The sequence below is a fragment of the Leptidea sinapis genome, chromosome 21 (genome assembly GCF_905404315.1).
Source record: "Leptidea sinapis chromosome 21, ilLepSina1.1, whole genome shotgun sequence".
In the NCBI taxonomy this organism is placed as follows: domain Eukaryota; kingdom Metazoa; phylum Arthropoda; class Insecta; order Lepidoptera; family Pieridae; genus Leptidea; species Leptidea sinapis.
Window position 1 is genome coordinate 3689445 of NC_066285.1, and position 22973 is coordinate 3712417.

The 22973-nt window shown below is 34.1% G+C and overlaps 1 protein-coding gene across 3 annotated transcripts; it reads right to left on the reverse strand.

The window, feature by feature from the left end:
• Positions 1 to 1332: 1332 nt before the first annotated feature.
• Positions 1333 to 13959, reverse strand: LOC126970517 (spondin-2-like). Of its 3 annotated transcripts, XM_050816476.1 has the most exons (11): positions 13717 to 13853; positions 12261 to 12445; positions 11201 to 11412; positions 10258 to 10455; positions 8439 to 8645; positions 7078 to 7114; positions 6854 to 6996; positions 5709 to 5886; positions 3531 to 3582; positions 2017 to 2176; positions 1333 to 1604 (listed from the first exon to the last, which is right to left on the reverse strand). In XM_050816476.1, the coding sequence occupies exons 1-11, from the start codon at positions 13764 to 13766 to the stop codon at positions 1512 to 1514; spliced, it is 1515 nt and encodes a 504-aa protein (XP_050672433.1). In that variant the 5' UTR covers positions 13767 to 13853; the 3' UTR covers positions 1333 to 1511. The 3 variants fall into 3 exon arrangements, with proteins under 3 accessions (XP_050672433.1, XP_050672432.1, XP_050672431.1); XM_050816475.1 differs by having other exon boundaries at positions 6854 to 7114; positions 13811 to 13959; XM_050816474.1 differs by having other exon boundaries at positions 6854 to 7114; positions 13717 to 13858.
• Between the last annotated feature and the right edge of the window lie 9014 nt (positions 13960 to 22973).

The following is a 22973-nucleotide window of genomic DNA, read 5'->3' on the forward strand; positions in this document are numbered from 1 at the left end:
TTATTAAAATATATTTTTAAATGGATCTCTGTTGTAAGGGTTTGTTTGTAATTAAAGACAGGCTGGGACTCCATCTTGTTGAAAAAATAAATGGTCGGTCTGGGCACAAGGCAAATTATCTAGCTCTTCAAGCAGTTCATTTTAAGGTGAACAAAACTTCATCATAAATTTTAAAATAAATTATTCTATACTTCAAAATACCGCACCTGCAATTTAATGAAAAACGCACTTGAAAATGTTCTTCGGTTATCCTTCAAAGATTAGTGCGTGGCCTTAGATTATTTATACGCATAGATAGACTGTGACAGCTTAAAAATATTGAGTTGACAGTTAACCTCTATTTTGTGCAAACGTGTTTTGTTAACACTCTACTTTGTATTAACAAGGTGACATATAAATCGCGAGTGTTAGAAGTAGCTTGTCACGCACACCAAAGTAATAAACCTGGCCTGTTTTCATCGGTTGTCTAGCAGCAAGAGGCTCTATCTAGACGTATAAAATTATCTAAGTGCGAGACCAATAATGTATATTTTTTCTGATATGAAAACCATTATTGGAAATGTTCGCTTCATCGGAGAATAAAATATTGCATAAAAATATGTATCGTAATTTTTTTATATAACCATACTACTATAAATAGTTACAAAACCCAAGAGACGTTAATAATAATAATTAATTAATTTATGCAAAAGTCCGGATCCTAATTTTTTTTAATAACTTAAAATACTTCAGACACTTGAATGTTTTCAGCTGCATCTGGAATTAGCGGGTAATAACTTAAGATTGGTCATGATAGATTTTTCTGAATACGTGGCTTTATGACTATAATTGTTATGAAGCTACCTCCTTGTTTAACATTTTGAAGGACTTAAATAAAATGAATATTCGTTTAATCAGCATTCCTTCGAAGCACATACTGCCAGCACATCTATTTACGCCGCTTTTGTATTTCTGTGTAATAATAATATTGACACACCTTTATACAAATTATCTTGCCCCAAACTAGGCATAGCGTGTACTATGGCTACACGACAACGATATATTTTATACAATACATATAAACATCTATGACTCCGAAACAAACCTTTTTAATTCGTCATATAAATGCTTGCACCTACCGGGATTCGAAACCGGGACCTCCAGCTTAGTAGTCAGGGTCACTAACCATTCGGCTATATGGCTCGTTATGGGATGATGATGGGACATGACAAAGTAAGCCGCAGGGTATTCTATGCCTTCATTCTCAGCTAGACTGAAATGCCTTAAAGCCTTGGAGTCAAACTGATGACATTACAGAAGAGCTACGCATGAAAGGACACAAAGATACACGTATTTAATAATAATAATAATTTTTTATTTGCGAAAAACTGCCACCAAATATTTTACAAGTACAATAGATATGAACAATTAACATCAAATAAATTTAAGTGCTACAAATACAAAAAAAGGGCTTGCTGAAATGATATCTATTAAAAATAGGCAATTCTAAATATGATAATATTTTATTTGGGTTAACAATTTACAAAACATTGCTGAGATTGAACTAAGGCGTCATTTTCATTTGTGCGACAGTTTTCTATAGGAATTTGTTCATTTGTTTGTACCTGAAATAAAATTATTCACTTTTTAATACACAATCTTATAATATATGTTCCGTCCCTCGCACATCGAAATTGCATTCGTTTCTTTGAGACATAATATGATGTTAATGATAAGATGTTAAGTCTTTTTAGCCCAGTATTGTTTTAGTTTATGTGGTGAAAAGATTAAATTCAAGGGTAGAAATCAGGTAAAACAAGTCTGTGGAAAACTCCCCGTGATAAATCTGACACAAGATACATAATGAAGCGATCAAGCCTACAATTGGAGTAGCCCCACGTAGCACGAGGTCTAATGGTTCAAGCTGATGTTTTGGGTCACCAGACTAAAATACTCCATTTGTGGTTAGACCTGCATCTTACAGAGCGTTAGAACGTTATACTTTACACACATTCTGTTCGATATAGTACAACTCACCAAATAGCCTTCGTAATTCAACTTCCTTTGTGTTCTGCGAGATCTAATCTGTGTTCCAAGTCCGCAGTTACCAGAGTCAGGTTTGCATTCCGACCACTCGCTCCAGTCACTCATCACGCACTCCTCAGTGTTTTGTCGCGACGATAGTACTCTTGGTTCTCTATGAAGAAAATATTAATGATCTTCTGTGGACTAAAAAGATAAAATAGCAAACGGGACACCTTATGCTAAAGGAACAATACAATCTAAGAATGAAAAATCCATCTAAGCAAACCACACTTTCTTACTGCACAAGAGAAATCACAGGATCAGTCATTTATATCATTCCCATGTTATTTAGTTCAGAATTCGTGTAGTTCAGATATAATAGCCAATGCTTAGCTATAATATATCTATTTAAATCTATATATAAGAGATTTCCACGTATATAGTCCCTCATCACGATATCTCTGGAACCATTAGGCGTAGAGAATTGAAATTTGGTAGGAATATTCCTATCGCCGAGTAGAGGTCACCTAAGAACGGATATTTTGAAATTCCTCTCGCAATTTTTTTTATTATGAACAGAACGTCTGTTGGGTCAGCTAGTATATAATATTTGTGACTTATGTAGCCTTTGCAAAGGATGAACTATGTATTTCTATTGCGAATAGATAATATTTTTAATACACTATTCCACTTCATATAAATAATATTTGCTTTTAATATGATTACAAAAGAGAGAAGATAGAAAGAAAAAAGTTACATGGAAATTTACATTTACAAATTAAAGTTACATTTTAAATAATATCTCTCGAATTGAAGACATTTCATGCATATTTTTGTACTTATATAATAAAATATGTGCACGAATGTCACATTTAATTTCTGTTTAGATCTCACAGTCAAACTGTGCTCATATGAGTGTCCCTTATGGTTTTAAATAATATCTCTCGAATTGAAGACATTTCATGCATATTTTTGTACTTATATAATAAAATATGTGCACGAATGTCACATTTAATTTCTGTTTAGATCTCACAGTCAAACTATGCTCATATGAGTGTCCCTTATGGTTTTATGGGACTTCGTACAAGTAAAAAATGCCAAGAAAAACACATAGACATAAAAATTCAAAAAACGATTGCTCTCGATAAGTACCAACATCCTTCATGAATATTTAAAGTACAGGCAACAACATTTAGTTATTAGTATTAATATGTATATCTTAGCAAGTTCCATCTTATTATGTTTTGAAGACAAAGGTTTTTAACCAATGTGTGTTGCCAGTGATGACATACAGTTAAGAATTAAGCCTTAAAGTCCCTACTTTAAGGCTTAATTCTTAAGTAAAGATGAGTTATAAATAAAAATCAAGTAATATATCTAGATATTAGGGAACTGTTGTAATTGGCATGGTGGTGGCTTGACCGATCAAATTATTTGGAACATCTCCAATACACCCATATTGAAGTGTAGTAGATAGCCCGGAAAACTTTTATCAGCTTATAAATCTTTAGATAAATATTACGTACTCATCAATATAACTTGAGATGCCTTCATCATTGATAACTGCTTCATCGGTACCTGAAATGCGCAGTATAATTAATAAATTCATTTTTGTATTCATTGCTAAAAAGCTAATATTCGAAAATTTGTTCTTGTCTCTGCTATACACCATAAAATGAAATTGGTATAGCGAATGAAAATGACACTGGCTACTGCAGGATGATTTTTTTGCCAAAAGTAGCAGAGTATAGCTGAACCCTGTACATCAGACATGAAAACAATAATATTAAATTAAAAATGAAGTTTAAATAATATCTCTCGAATTGAAGACATTTCATGCATATTTTTGTACTTATATAATAAAATATGTGCACGAATGTCACATTTAATATCTGTTTAGATCTCACAGTCAAACTGTGCTCATATGAGTGTCCCTTATGGTTTTAAATAATATCTCTCGAATTGAAGACATTTCATGCACATTTTTGTACTTATATAATAAAATATGTGCACGAATGTCACATTTAATTTCTGTTTAGATCTCACGGTCAAACTGTGCTCATATGAGTGTCCCTTATGGTTTTAAATAATATCTCTCGAATTTAAGACATTTCATGCATATTTTTGTACTTATATAATAAAATATGTGCACGAATGTCACATTTAATTTCTGTTTAGATCTCACAGTCAAACTGTGCTCATATGAGTGTCCCTTATGGTTTTAAATAATATCTCTCGAATTGAAGACATTTCATGCATATTTTTGTACTTATATAATAAAATATGTGCACGAATGTCACATTTAATTTCTGTTTAGATCTCACAGTCAAACTGTGCTCATATGAGTGTCCCTTATGGTTTTAAATAATATCTCTCGAATTGAAGACATTTCATGCATATTTTTGTACTTATATAATAAAATATGTGCATGAATGTCACATTTAATTTCTGTTTAGATCTCACAGTCAAACTGTGCTCATATGAGTGTCCCTTATGGTTTTAAATAATATCTCTCGAATTGAAGACATTTCATGCATATTTTTGTACTTATATAATAGAATATGTGCACGAATGTCACATTTAATTTCTGTTTAGATCTCACAGTCAAGCTGTGCTCATATGAGTGTCCCTTATGGTTTTAAATAATATCTCTCGAATTGAAGACATTTCATGCATATTTTTGTACTTATATAATAAAATATGTGCACGAATGTCACATTTAATTTCTGTTTAGATCTCACAGTCAAGCTGTGCTCATATGAGTGTCCCTTATGGTTTTAAATAATATCTCTCGAATTGAAGACATTTCATGCATATTTTTGTACTTATATAATAAAATATGTGCACGAATGTCACATTTAATTTCTGTTTAGATCTCACAGTCAAACTGTGCTCATATGAGTGCCCCTTATGGTTTTAAATAATATCTCTCGAATTGAAGACATTTCATGCATATTTTTGTACTTATATAATAAAATATGTGCACGAATGTCACATTTAATTTCTGTTTAGATCTCACAGTCAAACTATGCTCATATGAGTGTCCCTTATGGTTTTATGGGACTTCGTACAAGTAAAAAATGCCAAGAAAAACACATAGACATAAAAATTCAAAAAACGATTGCTCTCGATAAGTACCAACATCCTTCATGAATATTTAAAGTACAGGCAACAACATTTAGTTATTAGTATTAATACGTATATCTTAGCAAGTTCCATCTTATTATGTTTTGAAGACAAAGGTTTTTAACCAATGTGTGTTGCCAGTGATGACATACGGAACACACACGTGGTCGCTAACTATGGGCCTGATGAGGAAGCCCATTGTTGGTCAGCGGGCAATGGAGAGGGCTATGCTCGGAGTTTCCCTGCGAGATTGAATCAGAAATGAGGAGATCCGTAGGAGAACCAATGTCACCGATATAGCCCAAATGATTGCGAAACTAATGTTGGCAGTGGTCAGGGCACATAGCTCGGCGGACAGATGGCCGTTGGGGCAGTAAAGTCCTCGAATGGCAACCACGTACCGGAAGGCGTTGTGTTGGTAGGCCCCCCACAACATGGACCGACGATCGCCGGAGTAGGTTGGATGAGGGCAGGGCAGGACCGATCATCGTGGAGATTTTTGGGCAGGCCTTTATCCAGCAGTGGACATCTTCCGGCTGAAATGATGATGATTAATATGTATCAGATTACATTCCAACCCTTATCATTACTGCATTCAACTCCATTCAATGGGTAGACGTCCAGTCTTCTCACTTGCAGAATAGCAAACGGCTTCAGTTCATTGAGGTTCATCTGATAGAAGGGGGACTCCTGGTTGAACGAACCAACCGCTACTCTGTCTACAGTGTCTACGGGTTGTGTCATGGACGTTGGCGACTGTGGAAATTACTTAGATTTATTATCAATATCCGGACGACCGAGCCTTGCTCGTATTTTTAAGAATGTAGAAAACTTGAACAAAAAAAAAACTAATAGGAATAAAAGTCTGTATTCAAACCGGGGTCTTCTGCTTTCCGGATCACCCAATGTCCCATCTGAGCTATATTATGTATTAAAGTCTAACACATAATATTAATAGATAATATTATGTATGTACCTTTGTATTTTAATGTTCTTGCAGCTGTTTCTCATTAAAACATGGATAAAACTACATTTTTTTTTATTGAAACCTAGCTAGATCGATTTATTGCTCCCAAAATCCGCTGTATACTAAATTTTATGAAAATCGTTGGAGACGTTTCCGAGATTCAGATTATATAATATATACAAGAATTGCTCGTTAAAAGATATAAGGAGATTATTAAAGGAGATATTTAAGGAGAGATAACTCTACTTTTATAAGGTTTAATCTTTATAATATATAACTTCATCTGTATGTATTTAAATGAAAATTTGAAAGCATTCTTATCCGCTTCAAGACGTAGAAATTGAGGAAAAATGCGTCAAGAAATGCGTATTAAGGCCGGCAACGCTCCTGTGATCCTTCTGGTGTTGCAAGAGAATGCGGGCGGCGGTGATCACTTAACACAAGGTGACCCCTTCGCTCGTTTGTTCTCCTATTCCATAAAAATAAATACAAAATATCTTGGATCCTCAGAATATTAACATACGTCCGAAAAAAAAGAGTATATACGAATGAGTACTTTTGATGCTATTTTTAGACTTAAAACGATAAAAATTAATTAAAATGCATGCTAATTTTTAGTTTTTAAATTTATTATAACAAATTCTCGGATATTGATACATAAAAATATTTTTTGCATCGATATTATGTACGTTAAAAATAAAACTGTATCTTTCTTCTTGATAAAAAAAGATGAATATGAAATATCAATTGTCAAACCTCATATGAAACGCCATCCATGGTGCCAGCATCCCAAGGGTATAGAGGTATTTCCGAATATTCCAGCCAGCCGATATCCGTGCAGAGCTCAAACCGCGAGGCACCGAGGAACCAGTCTGGAGAAGGCTTCATACCCACCAGCACTGAGAACAGATGGTGTATTCGATCCACACGGAACACCGCATGCGAAGGTGCGTGCATGTCTGGATGGTAATGGCGCTTACCTCTAATCAAGGTCCGGGTGCCATTGTGAAGTGACATCTAGAAATTGGATCAAGACATACATAAAATTCACGTCTGTCTCCCAAAGGTTTAGAAAAACATTCTGTACTCGGCTTTTCTACTTCGTATGAAACCTCTAGTCTATGCTCTTTTATTTTTAACATATTTGTTCTATCGTTACTATATTAGCACATTACTTCATCATTATCTTAAATTAAGGATTGGTCTCCGCTCCAACTAGATACCGCAGGCGTAGTTGCAAAGTGCGGTTTGCAGCACTACTAGCCCATTTGGGCCGTATTACAAATAATAACTACTCGAGTTCGTCTCGAAAAATGCAAGTCGTTGACGTGCCACATGTTCTGTTGGACTTTGCTAATAATTGAAACTAAAATGCCGGGTTGAGTAGTAAAACTTTGTAAAAATAATACTAGAAGAAATAAGAAAGATTCTGGGATCACATATCATCAGTAAGTATTTTATTAATTTCAATGTAAAATAACACGAAACTAATTGTTGCCGTAATAAATAAGCTATTGTTCTTAGGTAGAACTGCTGTATTTTGTTGGATCACAGCAGAGGCTAAGATCATTATCTTCTGTGGCTTCACCTTCTTTAAGTCCACACTGCTCTCTCAAAAAAATACTATATGAGTGAATTAGTAAAGCACCAATGGATTCTTTAACTTATATGAAATGTTTCAAACCCCCATTCAATTTTAACGAGATTATCGGTCCTAATCATTTATATACGATTGTGATCAGAGATAGCGCTCCACTAGCTCGTCATCGTGAAAGGAGCATCTAATATTTTTCTGCCCATATATTGCATAAACAATAAATCTCGTGTTTATTAGGGATGAAGGTTTTTGGCGTATTATTTTAAATACACTGTATATTTGTTTGTGAAAATTTATTGAAGTAGACGTTACTTTGCGGAAATCCATAATTGGACGTAATTCCAGAAAAATGTTCCAAACCACATTCATGTCGATATTGATGAAAGAACACAAAACTGGTCACAATGATTCATATTTACGGACTGACAAAAAATGGCAGCCCTACTGTCACTCTTTAAATCACATCATGACTTAGTAGCCCAACCCACATGTATGGAATACACTAATATTTATTAAACACTAAACACGAATTCAGGAACTACATCCAAATATCCAAATGTTTTGAGTTTTCGTTAGTGTTAATTCCGTCAATATTTGTCCTTAAAAAATTCGACACGTGTTTCGCCTCTACACAAGGCATCCTCAGGATATGTTGCCTCGCCAAACTCTGGCACGAGACTCAATAGTCTCAAAACATTTGGATAATTGTCTATGGTTAATTTTAATCGTTTTAGTGAAATGTACCGCGTTAATGATTTCCCTCTCAACGACACTGATGTCGGCTTCTTCTGCCAACTTCTGCAATCCTGGACTAGCTTTGTCTCCCGGCTGCCACAGGATGTAATCGTAAGAATGGGAAGCTCCAACCATGTAACTGTAACCATTATCATCCGGACGGCTGGGATAGTAGCGCGGATGCGTCATTCTTGACCAGCGACCGTTGAATATAACCTGAAATAGTTTATTAAAGTGATGTCAAAAAAAGAAGGGGATATCATTCGTGTGTATTATATATGCTGTGCATTTGAAACTTTTCGTTTTGAGGGCTATTAAAAACTTTCAACATTCGATTACCCAAATACGTCTAATAAAAATAGACCCTTAGGTCTACATTATTGTGTTTCGGTCTGAAGGGCGCCGTAGCTAGTGAAATTACTGGGCAAATAAGACTTAACATCTTATGTCTCAAGGTGACGAGCGCAATTGTGGTGCCGTTCAGAACTTTTGGGTTTTTCAAGAATCCTGAGCTTCACTGCATTGTTATGGGCAGGGCGTATCAATTACCATTAGCTGTACGTCCTGCTGGTCTCGTCCTTATAATCATAAAAAAAATAATCACCAGAATGGGATTGGACTTGGAGCAATGAACCATAACATCAAGGCAATAATACTGAAATATGTGACAGATATTTAGAAAGTATCTGAGGTATTTATTACCACTATTAGTAGTTCAAAGAGGAAAACTACTGACATGAAATTATTTAGACCAACCTCTTTATTAGCAATCATGTCAAAATTGTAAAGTTAAATGATTAAATATGGATTCATAAGAACTTCCGCTTTCCGCACTAGGCATGCCTGTATCGCGGAAAAGTGAACATACAAGTACAATTAAGTTACAAAACAGGTTCATGAGTGAGCTTCAAATTAAATGTTTAAATGAGTTCTGAAAATATTTGATAAGTAAAGTACCTACTCCTTTCTTAAATTAATATATTATGTTATAAGTAACCATTATCTATGTGTTTAAGCACGTACATAATATTTATTTATGATTTTAGTGATCTGTCACAGTATGTGTGAGTGTGCGTGTGTGAGTGCGTTTTGAAAAAATCTTAGTGGGTTATTTTAAGCAAGGCTTCGGTAGAGTCGTAGTCTAGGGAATGCAGTATATCATTAGTTATCTTTTTAAATTCATATTTAGACTAATTAGTAATATTTTTTAGCTTATTTACTTGACTAAATAAATAAGGAAAGGCAAAGGAAAACGTTGAGCAAAACTGGTTTGTACAAGATAATGAGGGATTTTAATTCGTCGAGTATTATTTCGGGATAAAAAGAGAAAACAAGCTTTCCATATTTAAAAATATGAAATACCGTTTGTAAGTATGTACATTCATATATTTAGGCATGACGTTTGACGAAAAATTGCGATTGAAAGCTCACGTCCAGAATAAAAACAATGAGCAGTAATTTCGGTACAAAAGTGTGTACAAACATGTTTTTTACTGTGGAATCAAGCAATTGCAAAGCATCATAAAACGACGAAAGGTGTAAAGTGAAGTGCACTCCAATAAGCACAAAGTGTGGTTGTAAATGTGGTTCTAGGTACACTGGCATCGGTGTGTTGGCAGTGCTACCCCGGATAAAGACAGTTGCTTTTAATACAGCACAGTAAAGTATACCAAACTGAAAAAATTATAATATCAATAAATCATTATTTTGTTCGTTCACAGTTCAGCGTAATTCAATCTTTACTTTCTATACATGATTAAATAAAGTGAATTGTGTTAATATAATTTTATTCACTACATTTATAACTATGATATAACAATGCGAGTACCTCGTATCTTGCTTCGCTGCACAGATTGCAAGTGTCTGTCGGAGAATATGGAGGACTGTCCAGTGGTTTCCTGTTGTCTTTCTCCAAAATGATGGTCAGGTTCTCGCCGGTGTACCACACTTCGCTGTTCTCCGCGACCATTGCTCGAAGACGAACTGTCTGCTTTCTATCATTTTGCTTTGGTGACACCCAGTGGATCTGGTAACATACAGTCTAATAAGAGCGAATTCTCATAAAAGCATTTTACAAGTACCTTTAATACAATCGCGACGCGTTCAAATAGGGACAGACTGCCATCTTAATGACGTCATAGTAACGTCAGTAGGAGTACACTAGAGTTTTCAATAAGCTATCTATCTTTAGTTTAACTTATTAGAGGAAGACAAATCTATTCTTTTACCCTAACTTACATTTCAATAACCTATCGTCTAACATCTAACCTATATTGGACATAAGTATGGATAGATAAGATCTAGTCATTAAACGGTGACAGTAATTTATCCGTATGTAGAGATACGTTATTGAAAACGGCCGTTAAAGTTCACAGGGAAATACTGTTTGCTTTGTTCAACTCTCAGGTTGTGGCTTGTGGCTAGAGCACCGGCACGGAACGGCGGAGGTCGTGGGTTCGAGTCCCGCATTGTTTATAAAATTTTATTTGTGTATTAATCCTAGAAGTGTGTTGTTTATAAAGAATATGTTGTTTTTAAAGTGATAACCCTATCACTTTAAAAACAACATATTGTTTAGGGAGATACTATTAAAGAGACTGTACACAATGACAAGCAATCAGGAAGCGCTGCTAGCAGCGGAAAGAGCAGTTTATATATGTGTATTATTAGAAAAGTATCCTAAAAGCTAGAAAAATTACCCAATGAAACTATTCAACGCGGAAGAACTCGCGGGTAAAAACTAGTTTTGTATATAAAATAATACGACGTACCTCAACCTTATATTTATCAGAATTATCTGTATTTTCAACGGAATTATAACATCGCTCGCTGTATCGTGCCTGCCGGTTGGTGTCTATTGTCTTCAGACTGCCGACGTCGACAGATTTGTGGTCGAACTGTGGACTGTTGTCAACGTCGGGGTCTTCTACTGTTATCATAAACCATCGGAACGGACGAGTTGGGTTGTTCGATGTTAATTTTACTGAAACATAACAAATACATTATGTTTTGGAAAGCGGTTTATTACAGTTCTGTGCAGTCCTGTTTCACTGGGAACAATGTGAGAGCCTCTGTTAACTTTAGCTTACTGCTAAGTTTTTTTTTAAATGAAAATAAGGGACGAGATGAGCAGAACATTCAGCTGATGGTAATTGATATGCCCTGCCGTGCCGCACAATGCAGTGCCGCTCAAGATTATTGAAAAACCCAAAAATTCTGAGCGGTTTTCAGCTGTAAGCTATATAAAACTATAATTGCTCAAAGGTCCTATTTAATGTTTCTTTCTTACGAGAATATTAATTTTGTAATATATCATCAACTTGCAATATTTTGCTTGCGCCCGCGCCATTTGCACAATTATATTGAAGTACTTTAAATCAAATTTTTAATTCCCCCTCCGTAATTGAAGCCCTCAGAGACAGTGAGGCTGAATTTGCGCTAAATCTAAATAAATTTTATTTTTTTATACTTTAGAATTACTAATTGTAACATAAGATTAAGAAAATTGTATTGTACCTATACGATATAGTGTGCTTAAAATAAATATATAAATTTGGCCTTAGATTGTTTTTTTTATCATAATAAAGGATGAGACGAGCAGGACGTTTAGTTGATGGTATTTGATACGCCCTGCCCATTACAATGCAGTGTCACTCAGGATTCTTGAAAAACACAAGCATGTTAAGTCTTATTTCCCCAGTAATTTCACTAGCTACGGCGCCCTTCAGACCGAAACATAATAATGTTTTACCCATAATCTAGCTGGCATCCTGTGCATAGGAGCCTCCCATTGGTAAAATTTGATTCCAAGTAATCCACCACGGCACTTACAAACATATGTCTGATCAGGTCTGTATATGTTGGTATCATTCCCCTTAGTACTGATACTCATCCTGTAGATCCCGTTGTTTTCGCTGGGCGTGGTGACGTCCGCTTGTGTTGGAGTCTGATCACAGCGACCCAACTGGCCGGTCGCTGTATTTATGACAGACACTAAAATAATCAGTGTATTCAACCTGCAATTGGTAATTAATTCAATATTAATCATCAATCAGTTTTTGAAGTAATCTGCAAGCCTAGTTTCATAACGTTTTAATTAGTTTTTTAGGAATTTTAGTGAAAAATCTCAAGTGTAACTTTTATTACATCGAGAACATCACACAGACGAAAAAGTTTGAGAACTTTGTGTGTTTAAGAAAATGTGAAAAAAAGATTCACTTTTACCGTGGTTTCATAAAACCACACAATCCATTTTTGTATTTAATGCGTTGTAGTGAACAAAATCTCAAAAAAAGATATTGAAACAATATCGTTTTTCGTCTCGCATTTTATTTGGACTGATAATTGTTTTTTTAATATTAATAAATAACCAGTGATTAATCGTTTTTATAAATGAGAAGAAGCGAACGAAGAAAAAAATTTGATTAAAATGTATAAGTATTTTTTTTTTAATTTTTGATGTTACATTTTTTACTTATTTTCAATAAAGCATAAAACCTTATAACTCAAAAATGTTTGACTTTTGCAAAATGCATATGGGCATGTGCATAAAATTATTGCAAATAGACACTTCTATCACCTTTTACAGGAGATCGTCGAATTACCAATAAACCCTATATATTTCCTTTGATAGACTTTTAGATTTCGGCATCTGGAATTTTAGTCTACTCAGTCGTAGTTATGTCTGTCCGTATGTCACAGCCACTTTTTTTTCGGAAACTATAAGAACTATACTGTTGAAACTTGGTAAGTTGATGTATTCTATAAACCGAATAAAGATTTTTACACAAAAATAGAAAAAAAAACGGTATTCCATACTTAGAGCAGAAACTCAAAAACTTTTTTTCATCAAACCCATACATGTATATATAGGTAGATAAATAGATAGGTCTTAAAAAATGATATTGAGGTTTCTAATATCATTATTTTCGAAACTGAATAGTTTGCGCGAGAGACTTCGAAAGTGGTAAAATTTGTGTCCCCTGTAACTTCTAAAATAAGAGAATGATAAAACTAAAAAAATATATGATGTACATTATGCAAACTTCCACCAAAAATTGGTTTGAACGAGATCTAGTAAGTGTTTTTTTTTAAATACGTCATAAATCATAAACCGCAATTTACCTTTCATTCAATCAACGCAAATATTATTATTTTTATTAAAGAACTTTTATATTACTATTACTTGATGCTACGGAACCCTTCATGGGCGAGTCCGACTCACACTTGGCTTTTTTTTAATTTTTAACTTTACATTATCTATCATTGTCATTCTTTTGATACTGGCCTGGAAACCCCATTACTTGTTTTTATCACGTTATTTGTGAACAAATCCATCGTGAGATTTCACTCAAGGTCACAACACTAATATAGATACTTACACTACAAAACTTTTATATCGTGTGTTATTATGCATTGTTTAAAACACTCAATATTCACTTTAAACTGAGTTCTAGTTTAAATTAAAACACCAAAAACATAGCGTCAGTGTTTAGACGACGCGGTTTGAACCAAATATAACAATTTGTTGGAAACGTGCCAAGGCACACTTTCACACAGAAATAGGATTACTTCACATTAAATGTTACCAAAATCATTTTAAATACGATTTTAACATATATTAAACAGGGTCGGTTTTTAAATGCATTTCAAGAGTTCCTCTATTCCTATGTCCCTAACGCATGTGAATGAATAACCGAATGAACATTGAAAAGGGGTGCACTTAGGGGTAGATATATATATTGGCTTTATGGTAAAAGTATTTATTTACTTAAGAGACTGAATTAATCTATGACACTTGCTAAATAACTATAATTAATGGTTCTATTTGTGAGTACACGGATCTATTAATTGGTTAAAATGGTTACTCGCGTACTGCATCTCTGCTATGCATAGGTAATAATGGTTAAAATAGTTACTGGGGCCGGTCTTGTAATGGTTAATGGTAACTAGGACTGGCCCGATCAATGGTCACCCGCGTACTGCCTTACTAAAGGCAACACATGGTTTTAATACAATTAATTTTATCTACTAAGCAATATTTGTAATACAATGCTGTTCGATGGATTTACTTCGAACAAACATATTATTTATTTTTTGCACCAAAAAATATAAAAATACAAGTTGAGTGCTACTACAATTATAACTTTTTAAATACTAACTTCACTGCTAGTATTCTTTACAAATCTAGTCGTGATATTGTCCCATTCTGGGGTGCTATCTGATTTTAACCTATTCAAAATTCTTTCCAATTCTTTTGGATCAGATATTTTTTTTTTATGATTTAATAAGAAGTCCTCGCACATATCTCCTCCCTCCTCTTTTAAATTTTATTTAGATTATTGCAATAATTCCTTTATCGACAATATTATCTTTATTTTGAAATTGTGTTATTAGAGTCTCACTTAAAGTTTTTATTGTAGTTTGTTATGGTTTTTGATATATCGGAGTATTACCGGGGTAATCCATGGTTTATTACAGGTTTTATGTTTGGAATTATAGTAGTTGTAGAGTTAGTTTTCAATTTAACGGCGTCAGTTATTTTTTTTTTTAGGAGAAGATCAGTAAGTAAATTAGCATCATCACAGAATATTAAGTCAGAGAAACTTCTTTCTTTTAAATGATTTAGAGCTTTTTCATAATGTACAATAGTAGTTAATTATTTTATTAATATCATCTTATATTTGGTTAGTATTAGTACTAACTCTTCCCGAGCCTAAATCTGTTTCAGACGTTTTGAAAGCATCTCAAATCCTTGAAAATTCACAGCGTTTATATTGATTGTATATGTTGTTGTCAAAACTACTTTCCAACTTAGCAAAATACCTTTACCAAAATATTCAATGAAATCTCTAAATGAACAACAATAAGATTAACTACTACTCTAAATCACAAAGCGAGGAAACGGTCAACAGCTGTAAATAAGCCAAAGTTAAACTTGAATGAGTCTTGCGAAACTTATAATGTGTTTGGAAATAAATTGTACTGTTTTCAGAGTCTGCGAGCTGAGCTGGAAGTGCACAATTGCAGCATATATATCCCGCCAAGCTGGTTCTTATACTTGGCGGTCATATTGTTTGTCTTATGATATTTATTTGTAGACTATCCCTATTGTCCCAGCTCAGATTTCGTTTTGATCAAAAATTTTTTCAATTTTGTTAATAGTATAATAAGTCCCCCTTTGTTACTCTGCAGCGTCACTTTACTATGTTAACATAGATTGATAGATCGTCCAATTATCAATCAAAATCTTCAATAGCTGAATTTTTATTATTGTCTTACAGATTGTTGCAGTAGCTTGTTGACATATGGTTTCGCTGGTGAATGGTGAGCTCACTAGAGCTGCTTATAGTACCGTTTGTGTTCAACGAGAATAACATTTTCTAGTAACCCAAGTTTTTCTTTACCAAATATGTTTTATATAACAATATGTAACTTTATATGTTCCATACTCTGTCGCTTTTTTTAAGTCAAACCTGTAATGATAGAGGTAGTGTTGTTTAATAAATAAAATAAATAAATAAAAAGAATGATAGCTAGATACTCTATCAATATGGTAATAATATAATATGTTTTTTTTTATAAGAACTTGGCTGATGTGGTAAGTATTAGTATCTTACTAGAGTAAGTAACATTATATTTTTCATCGCATGGAATTTAATATCGTAAGTGCTCTGCAATTCACACTAGTTAGATAAGTCTGTGTTGTGGTTAGGATTATCTGTAATGCACTAGGACAGGTGCCGTTAATCTTGGCAAAAGAATACAGGAATTGCATCGTCAACGAGTGCTTCTGAACAAAACTAGATTTAGTTAGTGCTTGGTCCATTAGCAAATTTATTGTTAGAGGTATCTTGCAGGATAAGAATTGATCTCTGATTTATATTAATTTATCTTCACTGAAAGCATTTTGAAACTTTATGAGTTTTTTAGATCTTTTACGTGAATATAGTGGATAGATAGATACATTGCATAAAAATTTGTGTTCAGGAGTTGATAATAGATTACATACTCTAGATTCCAAATTACAATGGGGCCCCCATATTGAAGGATTGGCGAACATACTTAGTTCTGCGGCATACGCGGTTTAAAAAATTAGACAATTAACTGACATAGATACGGCGCGACTAGTATACTTTAGTTATTTCCATAGTATTATGTCCTATGGTATATTGCTATGGGGCAAGGCTGCCGATATTAATACAAAATTTGTGCTGCAGAAGAGGGCTATTCGCGCTATTTATAACCTAGGTCCTAGAGAATCATTGAGAGCAAAATTCAAAGAAATTAACATCTTGACTGTTGCTTCTCAATATATTCTTGATAATGTAATGTATGTTCATAGGCACATAAGTGAATTTGCCAGAAACTGTCATAACCATAATGTTAATACCAGGAACAGACATAAACTGATGATGCCTACTACTCGGCTAAGTCGAGTTAGTAAGTCTTTTGTGGGGCGATGTATATGCTTTTACAACAAGATCCCAGAAAATGTTCAAAACAAAGGTGTTACGTTATTCAAAAGAATTGTTAAAAAACGTTTGTGTGGTAAAGGTTACTATAACATAAATGACTTTCTTAATGATACCACAGATTGGGAATGGAGCGACCGCCCTCAGGCTATTAAATAATAAGTATAATTGTACAATGTTACTGTGTAAATCTTACTTTAATTGTAAAACATATGTTTGATGAAAAAAAAAAAGCCCGCTGAGTTTGTTGCGCCCATTCTTCTCAGGCCTGAGGCATTCACTTTAGAATGGGTGGTAGTCTTTTTTGACTTTCAATAAGTGATTTCACATCCTATTTGAATAAAAATATTTGAATTTGAATTGAATTTGAATTGCATCTGCATTTACAATTAAATTTATTAACATTGTTGTCTAGTATGTCCAATACAAGATTTTGTAAGAGTTATTTTGAATACAAAATAGTTCTAATGGCTTCTCAAAAATATTTTAGTTTGCTAACGTCCGGTTAAGAGGTTACTCTGACCTATTTGTAAATATTTATTATTTACAAATAAAAAATATAGCTATTTAAATATCGGGCAGGGACAGCATAACAATTTTAAAATAATTTCTGGTTTCGGTTCCAGAGATAACTATTATTTTATGAAAAATATACAAACGAGCGTACAGTTCACCTGGTATTAAGTTCAAAGTGTGTGTGTTCTCTTGCAACACCAGAGGAATCACAGGAGCGTTGCCGGCCTTTAAGGAAGGTGTACGCGCTTATTTTGAAGGTACAAGACAACTCTAAGGGGTGTACCTGTTAATAAATTGTAAATTTATTTATCATATTAATTATTTTAACGTAAAACGTGATGCGCTTATTGGATACCAATATCTTTTTAAATTAATTTGATATACATTTATTACATCTGTACAAAATAATTTTATTTTATAGAGCAGCTAGCTAAATTTATTTAATATACTGTCTGCTTACAGCCTCTATTCTATAAATTTCCATTACAATTTCATTAATTTAAAGTAATGAAGCTTTAATAGCGCCCTCTTTAAATTATGAATGAAAAAAATGAGCGACTGTGATTGCAATTGGCTTGTGAATTAAGTGAATCGACCAACGCGTTTTGTTTTTAGACATCCCCACTATTAATATTATAAATGTGAATGTTCGTTTATTTGTTGCGCTTTCACGCCTAAACCACTCAATCGATTTCTATGAAATTTAATGCAGAGATAGAATAGTGCCTTGACAAGGACATAGGCTACCTTTTGTTGCGAAAAAATAAATGGAGGGGTTGAAGTTTGTATGGAAATTTGTCATTACCGAAGATGACTTCATAAAACTTTGTATTTAGGCACTTGATAAGAAGTGGATAAATATTTAGTCTAGCGTTTCTTAAATCGACCTGTAAGGATGAAAATTCGTATGTATGGGGGCCCAAACAACGTCACGCTCTTACGCCTAAAAGACCTTGGGAAAGGACATAAGCTACCATTTTTTGTAACAAAAGGAATGAACTTAGACCTACATGGATATGAAATAGGAGATTAAAAGTTCGCAGGGAAATTCAAATTCAATACAAATTTCTTTATCGGTACCAAAAGTTAACTAACTTGATATAATTGAGGGCCTTCTTTTAGGTGACAAAACCTGTGTCAGAAGATCCCACTCTACCATATCTATAATCACTAAGTAGGTACCTACTTAACACTAATAACGTGTGGGTGTGTGTTTATGTGTGCGTGTGTGAGTAAGTGTGTATGTGATGATATAGCGAACATAATACACATTGTATTATGTTCGCTAGTACATTGTGTTATAAGTTTTATAAATAAATTAAGAATAAAGTTCTTAAGAATTTATTATTAGAAGTATAAAGAGTAAATGTAGTGATTAATTAATACATACTATGAAGTAGGCAGATATAAACTATTTTTTTTTACTTTAAAATACATAAAAGGACTACTATTAAAGAGACTGTCCACATTGACAAGGGATACCCGCTGTATCATAGAATAGCGCCGCGCTGGCAGCGTAAAGAGCAGTTAGTATATCCTAACAAATAAAAAAATTGCCCAAAGTAACTATCCCACGCGGACGATGTCGCGGGTAATAGTAGTATTGCGGGTTCAAAGTATGTTTATAACATACGTTTATGAAGAGTAAAGACTTATAAACACAAAAGCCTCTTTTGAGTTGCGCTGTCGGGTAAAAGCGGTGCCTCTTTATTTTTATATTAGTGTAGATATAATATGTCCTATATTTTGCTTAATAGTATTTCTCGGAAGCCTGCCAGAAGTGTCGTAGTTCTCCAACTACTACTTCTGGTACGTTACACACAATACTGTAAATCAATGATTAACTGTGAGATGATTAATACATGAAATTCATTGTAACTTAGATATATGAATTATTTTTAGTTCATATACCATATAAATTCACCAGTGGGAGGCTCCTTTGCACAGGAAGCCGGCAAGATTATGGGTACAACAACGGCGCCTATTTTTGCCGTAAAGCAGTAATGTGTTTCGGTCTGAAGGGCGCCGTAACTAGTGGCACTACAACTGCGCTCGTCACCTTAAGACAGAAGATGTCAAGTCTCATTTGCCCAGTAATTTCTCTAGCCACAGCGCTCTCCAGACTGAAACACAGTAATGCTTACACATTACTGCTTCATGGCAGAAATAGGCGCCGTTTTGATACCGATAATCTAGCCGGCATCCGGTGCAAACGAGCTTTCCACTGGTAATACAGCTCTATAGAAATTACTCACCTGGTGTCCGTGGCGCAACCAATTTGGTGGCGCGACCAGCTCCGACGCTTTATGACTCAGGTGTCTGTATGGTGTCTAGTTTGGTAGCCTACGGACACGGTGGTGCGACTGGTTGCACCACCCTGGTCTCCCAGTGAAAATAGCCCTTAGACTAAGTCCCTTAAACATTACTGTATTTTGGTCTGGAGGGCGCCGTAGCTAGTGAAATTACTTGACATCTAATGTCTCAAGGTGTCGAGCACAGTTGTAGAGCCGCTCAGAATTTTTGGGGTTTTTTAATAATCGTTAGTGGCACTGCAATGTAATGGGCAGGGAGTATCAATTACCATCAGCTGAACATCCTGTTCGTCTCTTCCCTTATTTTCATAGAAAGAAGGCTCCTTGTCAGACCTAATGTTTGACAAGTCAAATCTAGAAGAGATAGTGCTTCAAAGATTGACTATAACTTATAAATAGAAAAGTGCTTCAGTCATAATCATCTACATTGTTGAAAACTATAATATCAGCGACAAGCTCCGATTTATTATACAGTGTCATAAATTTAAAGGCTTCAGCTCGAAAGCCATAACACATATCTGCCATATATTTACAGTTTCATAAGATTTACTAGTATCAATAAATTTCAGGAAGTTCATACAAAATTCATATTATTCGTACGGCTGACATCGCTGGTTAGTTCCGAATTGCAAGAACTTATTCGCTTTGATGTATTGCGAAATCAGGCATCTTTAGTTACTTAGAAATTGAAACTGATAACTTATTATTATTGGTTGAAAGTGTAAAAGTGATTAGTTATTTATTTACTCAAAGTTGATTCCCTTAGAATTTTGTTTGATGTCAGTTAAAGAACTTCCACCGCTTTGGAAACAGATTTGGGAGAGAAGAAACTTGTCACCACCAGACTCAGTAAAAAAACAAGCAATAGGAAAGCCCTTGGTGCTAACTGGGAAGTAATTTGTAGGCTTGAATATAAAAAAAAATCTCTTTAACAAAGAAAAATTGTAAGACAATTTTTTTTATATATAATTTAAATAAAATATGTAACTAAATAATATTTAACAACATAAACTTGGCCAGTTTAATGCAACCTTTCCACTTGTCTGTTGCTCCTGTAGCAATATCTCGAAATCACGTCTCAGAGAAGCTAGAAGTGATAAGGAAGATTCTTGCCAAGTTTCAAGTTTAGGGGTTTGTATTTGCGGTATTCTCAAGTTGTATTTGGATTAGTGAAAGCTTAACAACAAACTAATAATTAACTTAGACTGATTTACTTTTAGGACACGCATGTCAGGAATAGTTTTACATGATTGCATGTAGTATATCGTAGCTTAATCAGAAAAATCGGATTGTTGCGAAAATTGTACGATTGAATTGGACTGGACAGTTGCAATCTGGAATAAAATGAGGTTGCTTAAAAGTCCCTATAATATATTCTCTCGGGAAATCGTCGACCAGTCCGGAAGAATCTCGTGTCTTCAATCGAGTACTCTCTTGAGATAGTCGTGAATCGGAATAATGATATGAACCTTGCTCAATTAAGCGACAAACCGTATCTGTCGAATTTCGTACGTTCTTTAACAACATTTCTCTTATAGTCCGGTCAATTTAGACCAAAAAATGAGAGTGAAGTTACATAAAGTCCCAACAAGCTGAAAGTCAGTGAAATTGGCGGAATATTGGAAATATTGGCGGAATTAACACTAAAGAGAACTTAAATAATTTGTATAATCAGTGAAATTGTTCAAAACATAATTATAAGCAATGTTTAAAAGTTCCCCATCATTCTCGTGTATTGAAAAAATTTGACTCAAGGTCAAAGGTCAAAAAATGAGTTTTCGCGATTTTCAGCAAAACGGTAAGTTTTATCATAAAAGTACCTCTGACAAAAATTGTAGATCATAAAATTATCTATAAAAAATGTTTGAATACTTTTTTTCTTATGAGCCACCGTATCTGAGTGTAAATTGAGATTGTGTAATTGAGAATGACTTTATGTAAATTGACCGGACTATAACGCCTCGCCCATTATCGGAATATAGGATCTCAAAGTGTCGAACGATCGCTGATTCCGTGATCATTGGAAAGGCAAAGCCAAATTAGCTTCGAAGCAGATCAGTAGAACGAGGCAATACTTGTCCACATTCTAGTACTCCGCAAGGCACCAGCCACATATTATGTCCTATTGTTGTCATGTCTGATATGGTGCTTCAGTATGATTTGACCGCGTGTAATGCAGAGCTACTCGAATCATCGGAGATCCAGTACTCTGTAATCGTGATGACTTTAAGCTTCGCTGTCGCTACGTTGTGTGTCGTTAAAGTAATTATTACGGGGAGAATTCCGAGAAGCCGAGTTGCTATGACCTCTGCTGCCCACATCCACCCTCGCACAATACGTAACTTTATATGTTATAAAACGCGAAAATATTTAAATTTAAATTTAATGAGATAATAATTATAGGAACGAAAAATATTTTTATGAAAAGCTTTTAGTAAATTATTTAATTGAGGTGTATTTATGCCCGCAGGTCTTGCTGAATTAGTTAATAATAAAGATCAGGTGAACATATTAGAAAAAAACGTATAATCAAACTTTCATGTCGTTCTTACTAACATCCAAGGAGTACGCTCATGTGGAAACAAACAACTTTTGATGTCGTATAAGGATATTTCTATCATTTAGTGTAATCAGAATAGAAGCAGTTCGAAAAATTGCATAGGTGTAGGTCTACAGGAATTGGTGCAAATATTTAAATGGATTACTTACATATGAACGCTGAAAGTTAAATAAATGTTATTAAAAATTCATTTTTAAATGTGAGGAATTCGTAAGTTCATTTAAAACATTTGAGCCAATTAGCCTCCGCGCTGGAAACAGACATCTTCACAAATTAATTAGCTAAGTCTCATTTAGAAACCTACCGCGCTTCCAGTTCTATTGCGTAATTTGTAAATGAAATTATATTTAATTAAAGCAATTCATTTGTAGCAACGATTGCCGTTTGTACTTTTATAGTTCAAATAATGATAATTGATTGCAATTTTTTATGATTAATATTATTTTAGATTCCTACAACATCTTTTCACTTTTAATGATAAAATGCTAAATTGACACTAACGAATGTAATTTTTTACTTTGACCATAACTAATTTCACTAGTTCAATATGTAGATCTGTAGAAACTGGAGATACTACTACATACAAGTCACCGTAACTGGTTAAAATACTTGGAGTTCCCCAAGGTAACATTATGGGATCCATTGTATTTTAATTTTTTTATGGTAGAGCAGGACAAACAAG

Bases quoted from the DNA above. Each gene is read 5' to 3' on its own strand.
- LOC126970517 (XM_050816474.1), bottom strand. From the start codon at position 13,766: ATGGATTTGTTCACAAATAACGTGATAAAAACAAGTAATGGGGTTTCC. The intron at 10,456-11,200 runs GTACGTCGTATT...GTATGTTACCAG, and splicing joins CTGATAAATATAAGGTTGAG to ATCCACTGGGTGTCACCAAA. The intron at 5,887-6,853 runs GTTTGACAATTG...TAATTTCCACAG, and splicing joins TGGATGGCGTTTCATATGAG to TCGCCAACGTCCATGACACA.